Below are 6,886 nucleotides of genomic sequence, written 5' to 3'. Positions count from 1 at the left end.
TCAGCAGGGATGAAGGCTCTGCTGTGTACCAAGTGCTGAACCCAGAGTGGAGGAGAGAGAGAAGGAAGCCCCACTTCTGCCTTCCAGTGGGAGGCTGACAGGAAAATGCAGGAAAAGTTAAAGACAGAGGGAAGCAAGGAGGGAGAGAAGGAAATCAATGCTGGTCAAGCATATACTGTGTGCCAGGCACTTCCACACACAGTTTTTCATTCTTGTAACAATGCTTTGAAATAAATGTCGAGGTCCCCAATTTCCAAATGAGCACATTTAGATATGAACCTGAGACTCAGAGAAGTGGAGTGACTACCCCAAGGTCCCCAGTGATGCAGAATTTCACCCAAGCCTCCTGACTCTCAGCCAAGAGGATGTTAATTGCCCCACCCATCTCTTAGCAACTGCAGTGGTCCCAGGGCTCTGAGGAGAGGCTGCTGAGCACCCCCCAGCCCTGGGTCAGGGGCTCAGACATGGACTTAGGTGCACATTTCATGGCTCAGAAAGATGCAGCTGGAGAAGGAACTGGCCTCAGAGCTGTGGCGGGTGCGTTGGGAGGACCTGCAGCCCAGTAGCCTAGAGAGGCACCTCCGGAGTGCAGGCAGCCGGCTGACCCTGAGCGGGGTAAGAACTCCAGTACTGGGGGGAGGGGGCAGAGTTGGGAATGGGCGTGTGGGTAGTGCCTGATGGGTAGGGTAGAGAGCAGGCTTCTAGTCCCAGCCCTGCCTTCACTTGCTGTATGACCTTGGGCAAGTCACATTCCCTCTCTGAGACTACCACAGGTAATGATTACATCTACAGAGCTCCCTCACAGGGCTCTTTCAAAAGTTAGAGATAGCATATGTGAAAATACATTTTATTTTATTTTTTTATTTGTTTGTTTTTTTGTATAATCATCTGAAAGTTTCTGCATACTTTTTTTTTTAATTGGGGTGTAGTTGTTTTACAATGTTGTGTTAGTTTCTACTGTACAGCGCAGTAGTAGAGTTCCCTGTGCTATACAGCATGTTCTTATTAGTTATCTATTTTATACATATCAGTGTATATATGTCAATCCCAATCTCCCAGTTCATCTCACCCCCCACGCCCCACCTCCTGAAAACACAGGCTCAGCGGCCATGGCTCACGGGCCCAGCCGCTCCGCGGCATGTGGGATCTTCCCGGTCCGGGGCACGAACCCATGTACCCTGCGTCGGCAGGCGGACTCTCAACCACTGCGCCACCAGGGAAGCCCCTGAAGTTACATTTTTAAAAAGTAAATAAATAAGGAAAGGATTTTATGATGTGGAATGAGAGGCAGGGCAACACAAAGATAAGGCAGGGTAGTGAAGACCAGAGCTCAAGCAACCAGGATGGAGAGCCGGGTCCATGGGCTGACCACCCCTCCTGCACTCCATCCCTTCAGAGAGGCTCCAATTACGGCTCCCTGCTGACCACAGAGGGCCAGTTCCAAATCTTTGCCAAGACAGCATATTATAAGGTGGGTCTGGGGAAAGACCACTGGTCCTCAGGACTGGGGCAGGGCTTTCCTATGATGGAGGACTGGAGACGGTTTTAGCACAGGGGTGGGCTGTCAGGGCTGGGCCATCCCCTTACAGTGACAATCTCCATTCCTCATTCAGGGCAACCTCGTGGCTGTGAAACGTGTGAACCGTAAACGCATTGAGCTGACGCGGGAAGTCCTGTTTGAGCTGAAGCATGTAATGTGGGGAGGGAGGCAATGGCCTGGGGAAGAATCTAGGGACACAGGGGAGGTTGGCCAACAGAATGGGTATGGAGGGACTGCAGGGTATCCTAGGAAGGGATGAGCACTGTAGCCCTGGGATGGGCCCCTGCGTGTTGTGGGTAGGAGTAGGGGAATCATAGATGGGAGAAGGGCTGGAGATTTTGTAGGGGCTCCATTGGATGGGCTTAGGAAGCAGAGGGAGTAGGGAGCAGGTTCTGGGGAAGGGTTCTTTAGAACAGGAGTGGGAATCACCGGGGAAGGTCCTAGAATGTCTGCAGAGAATGCATAGGGACTTAAGGAGAGTGATGGGTCCCCAAAGGTGGGGGCAACTTGGCAAGGAGTGAGGTCTCTGTCAGGCTCTGATGCTGGCTCTCACCTGCAGATGCGGGATGTGCAGAATGAACACCTGACCAGGTTTGTGGGGGCCTGCACTGACCCCCCCAACATCTGTATCCTCACAGAGTACTGTCCCCGTGGGAGCTTGCAGGTGAGGCGACAAGGGAGTGTCAGGACAACTAGGTCTAGCCCCGGGTCTGCCCCTGACTCAACATAAGGCCCTGGGCAAGCCTCTCCTTCTTTCTGACCTTTATTTTCCCCATCTGTAAAATGGGAGTGGGGGGGAGGGTGGTGGCACTGGAGTAGATCCAAAGCTTTGTCCCGTTCTGCCAGTTTATGTCAGTGGAACCCCTGCACTCCTCCTCCTGGGGGCATGTGCAGCGTATAGGGCTGACTCTCACTGCCCAGCAGGACATCCTGGAGAATGAGAGCATCACCCTGGACTGGATGTTCCGGTACTCGCTCACCCATGACATCGTCAAGGTAGGCCCAAAAGGGCCCACTGGGTGTTGGGGGAGGGGCCAGGCAGTCTTCTCCCCTGGCTGTGGTTGGTTGGAGGTCTCACTCATGCCCAAGACCCCTGCCTCCCCAAATTTCCCAGGGTATGCTGTTCCTGCACAATGGGGCCATTTGCTCCCATGGGAACCTCAAGTCATCCAACTGCGTGGTAGACGGGCGCTTCGTGCTCAAGATCACTGACTACGGGCTGGAGAGCTTCAGGGACCCGGAGCCCGAGCAAGGACACACCCTCTATGCCAGTGAGCCCCGACCTGACTCTGACCCCTACCACCACCCCCAGCACAGCCCAGTGGGGATGCTGATGCCTGGCCTGTGGTGGGCTCAGGCCCACCTTTCCTGACTCCCTGCTCAATTCATCATCAGTAGAAAGCGGAGTCAGACGAAATGGTCTCAAGGCCCCTTCTAGCCCTAGCAACCCCTGTGATGTCTCCAGATCAGTCCCAGTCACATCCTCTGGGACCTTGTTTCCCCTCATCCCTTAGCTTTGGGGCCCTTCACCCTGTGACTCCTGACCTCTGACCTGCAGAAAAGTTGTGGACAGCCCCTGAGCTCCTGCGAATGGCCTCACCCCCTGCCCGGGGCTCCCAGGCTGGTGACGTGTACAGCTTTGGGATCATCCTTCAGGAGATTGCCCTGAGGAGTGGTGTCTTCCATGTGGAAGGTCTGGATCTCAGTCCCAAAGGTGAGAGGACCATGCTTTCCCCTAATGCTGCCACAGTCAACTAACCCCAGCTCCAGAGAGAGGGAACCCTGGAAATGCCACCACCCTTTGCTCCACTGCTGCTAGTGACCCTGAGCATGACTAGCCCAGTTCCCTGCAGGGCTCCCCTGCCCCGTGCCCTGGTCCTGGACCTCCCCACCCCGTTTCTCAACAGGCCCCGGGCTGAACCTACCCCTTGGCCTCTCTTCCCCCACCACACAGAGATCATCGAGCGTGTGACTCGGGGTGAGCAGCCCCCCTTCCGGCCCTCCCTGGCCCTGCAGAGTCACCTGGAGGAACTGGGGCAGCTGATGCAGCGCTGCTGGGCCGAGGACCCGCAGGAGCGGCCACCCTTCCAACAGATCCGCCTGATGCTGCGCAAATTTAACAGGTCGCTGGCATTAGTCCTGGATCCTCCCAGGCTCCTCTACCCCCCACAGCGACCGCGTGCCTCACACTTAAGTCTTATCCCTGTGGTGGCAGAGCCCACGCACAGCCCCCGCATACACAGCCTGCTCCAGCCCGCCACAGCCTCACAGCCCCCTCTGTGAATACTGTAGGACCCAGCTGGTCCCACAGTCCCCTACCTCTCATACCCCGCTCCTCCAGCGGCTCCTACTCCATCAGCCTTTAGTGGCTGCAGAGTAAATGGCCTCCCACCTCCTCCCTACACCTCTCTGCCCTCTGTGGGAGCTCCCACCTGGCCCTTTGATCCCCTTTCCCAGTGTGCCCCTGGGGGCCGGTTCCTCCAGGCACACCCCTGTGCCAGCCTGTGTGCCCTCACTACATTCTCAAGTGCTCCCTGTCCCTTTCTGCCTCTTCTACCTCCTTCTAAGCCACTTGTGTTCAACAGAGATGTTCAAAATAGCCAATACATCTGAAGCTTGATACTTGACCCTGGGGTCTCAGGGATGAATTGGAGTTTCCTCCGACCCTTTTCCCCTGCCACCCCCAGCCTGCTGTGCCCCCCAACCCTGGCTCTCTCCAGGGACCCCACTGCAGTGGGCTGACATTAAGCCTGGGTAGGGTGAGAGCCTGGGGGAGGCGCTTCAGGGTAGGGCGTGCCGCTCCTCTCTCACCACCACCCCTTCCACCGCCCCTGTCCCCAGAGAGAACAGCAGCAACATCCTGGATAACCTGCTGTCGCGCATGGAACAGTACGCCAACAACCTGGAAGAGCTGGTGGAGGAGCGGACCCAGGCCTACCTGGAGGAGAAGCGCAAGGCGGAGGCCCTGCTCTACCAGATTCTGCCTCAGTGAGTGCCCGTGCTTGGTGCTCCCACCACCCCTGTCCCAGCCCCCCTCACCTTCTGATCCTGCACCTGTCCCTGACCCCTCAGCTCAGTGGCTGAGCAGCTGAAGCGTGGGGAGACGGTCCAGGCCGAAGCCTTTGACAGCGTCACCATCTACTTCAGCGACATTGTGGGTTTCACAGCCCTGTCGGCGGAGAGCACGCCCATGCAGGTAAGCCAGGTGTCAGAGCAGCCAGGTGTGCTTGGCTTGGCACCTCCATCCCATAGGCCTGCCTTCTCGGTCCGCTTTTCCCACCCGAGCCCAGGTGGGGCCCCTTACTCCCCACCCCTTTTGGCTTCGCTTTTCTTCCAGGTGGTGACCCTGCTCAACGACCTGTACACTTGCTTTGATGCTGTCATAGACAACTTTGATGTCTACAAGGTGAGTAAAGATGGGAGGGGACAGACAGACGGATGTGGAGGGCAGAATGACATAGTCTTAAGCAGGAAGACCAAGAGACATGGACAAAGGCAGTGTCACAGGGAGGTGTCACAGGGAGACCCAGGAACAGGCAGAAAAACCGCGCGGGGGATGGGGGATGGGCGAACACAGTGGCTGGTAGAGGGGGGTGGGGACAGGAAGGCGGTGCCCACAGTGTGGGGGCCGCACCGGGAGGAGAGAGTTCCAGTCCTCAGGTCCGGCACCTTCTCGCGGCCCTCACAGGTGGAGACCATTGGTGACGCCTACATGGTGGTGTCCGGGCTCCCAGTGCGGAACGGGAGGCTGCACGCCCGCGAGGTGGCCCGCATGGCCCTGGCGCTGCTGGACGCGGTGCGCTCCTTCCGCATCCGCCACCGGCCCCAGGAGCAGCTGCGCTTGCGCATCGGCATCCACACAGGTGAGGCCGCCGGAGGGGCGGGGAGGGGGCTCCCACAGGCTGGAGCAGCAGATGAGAGACGAGCCGGCCGCGTCGCCACCGCTCCCTGTGCGCGCGTACACCCACACCTCTGGGCTCCCACCGACCGCAGGTCCCACCTGCTGCCTCTCCTGGAGCGCCCTAGCCCCGTCCTGTGGCCACCCTCCGTTCCTCCCACATACTTCCCTAAACTGATGGGCTTCCCTCACTGATGAGCTTCCGCTCCCTCCAGGACCCGTGTGTGCAGGTGTGGTAGGGCTGAAGATGCCCCGTTACTGTCTTTTTGGGGACACAGTCAACACGGCCTCAAGAATGGAGTCTAACGGGGAAGGTATGCTGGGTCCCTGAGGCGGGACAGGGAGGGAAGTGTGGCTGTGGCTGAGGAAGGCTCTCCTGGCAGCGGGTGCCTATCCAATCCATGTTCTGTCTCCTCCCAGGCTCCCTTCTCATAAGGGTTCAACCTGGCCACATCACCTTGAATCTAATCAGAGACTCAGGTCCCAGCTGCGCCCTCTTGGCAAATGATTGAAAAGTCTTTCCAGGCCAATGTCCAGCAGTTCCCAGCTGGGAACTACCTTTAGGGCCCTCTTGGGTGTGGTAAAAAGGGCTCCAGAGCAGCCCACTTGGGTGTGAATCTCAGCTCTACAACCGACTCAGCTGTGTCAGTTTGCTACACCTCCCTGAGCCTCTGTTTTCCTCACCTGGAAAATGAGAATTAAATATCTACCTCAAGAGTTACGTGAGAAAGTCATATAACACGACTAGCAGATAATTGTCATTCAACTTTTCTGAGCCTTAGCTGTTTATCTTTTTTTTTTTAATTAATTCATTTATGGCTGCCTTGGGTCTTCGTTGCTGCGCGCGGGCTTTGTCTAGTTGTGTGGCGAGTGGAGGCTAGTCTTAGTTGCGGTGCGCGGGCTTCTCATTCTGGTGGCTTCTCTTGTTGCAGAGCAGGGACTCTAGGTGTGCGGGCTTCGGCAGTTGTGGCACGTGGGCGTCAGTAGTTGTGGTTCGCGGCCTCTAGAGCGCAGGCTCAGTAGTTGTGGCGCACAGGCTTCGTTGTTCCGCAGCATGTGGGGTCTCCCCAGACCAGGGCTCGAATCCATGTCCCCTGCATTGGCGGGCAGATTCTTAACCACTGCGCCACCAGGGAAGTCCCTGTTTATCTTTAAAATGATGCCTGTCTCAGTGTTCTAAAAAACATAGCCCAACCCCTGGAACACAGTAGGTACCTAATAAATGCTTGCTCCCACCTGTTCACTTGGGCTTGCTTCCTGTTGGTCTTCTGCCTCCTGCTGTAGTCAACACAGTTCAATTCAGTAAATATTTATTGAGCAACTACTGAGTGCCAGGCCTTGGAAACCTAAGACGACCCAGACCAAAGTTTGCTAGGGAGTCCACGCGGATCCCAGCTAAGCCTCGTGGTGGGCAAAGGGCTACTTGGGAGCCCAGAGGGGGTCTGGTT

The 6,886-nt window shown here is 56.9% G+C and overlaps 1 protein-coding gene across 1 annotated transcript in view; it reads left to right on the top strand.

Annotated features, from left to right (window-relative positions):
• NPR1 (natriuretic peptide receptor 1) overlaps positions 1-6,886 on the top strand; it is a 13,862-nt gene that overhangs the window by 5,650 nt on the left and 1,326 nt on the right. Inside the window, exons 8-20 of the mRNA XM_007458038.1 lie at positions 495-615; positions 1,397-1,471; positions 1,614-1,691; positions 2,100-2,204; positions 2,465-2,536; positions 2,655-2,811; positions 3,099-3,254; positions 3,495-3,663; positions 4,382-4,528; positions 4,613-4,736; positions 4,878-4,946; positions 5,229-5,403; positions 5,654-5,752. Coding sequence (XP_007458100.1) covers positions 495-615; positions 1,397-1,471; positions 1,614-1,691; positions 2,100-2,204; positions 2,465-2,536; positions 2,655-2,811; positions 3,099-3,254; positions 3,495-3,663; positions 4,382-4,528; positions 4,613-4,736; positions 4,878-4,946; positions 5,229-5,403; positions 5,654-5,752 — 1,547 coding nt within the window. The remainder of the gene's footprint in view (positions 1-494; positions 616-1,396; positions 1,472-1,613; positions 1,692-2,099; positions 2,205-2,464; positions 2,537-2,654; positions 2,812-3,098; positions 3,255-3,494; positions 3,664-4,381; positions 4,529-4,612; positions 4,737-4,877; positions 4,947-5,228; positions 5,404-5,653; positions 5,753-6,886) is intronic.

Source organism: Lipotes vexillifer, unplaced genomic scaffold (genome assembly GCF_000442215.2).
Source record: "Lipotes vexillifer unplaced genomic scaffold, Lipotes_vexillifer_v1.1 scaffold238, whole genome shotgun sequence".
Classification (NCBI taxonomy): domain Eukaryota; kingdom Metazoa; phylum Chordata; class Mammalia; order Artiodactyla; family Lipotidae; genus Lipotes; species Lipotes vexillifer.
The sequence above is the reverse complement of the archived record's forward strand: the minus strand, read 5'-3'. Positions and strand labels throughout refer to the sequence as shown.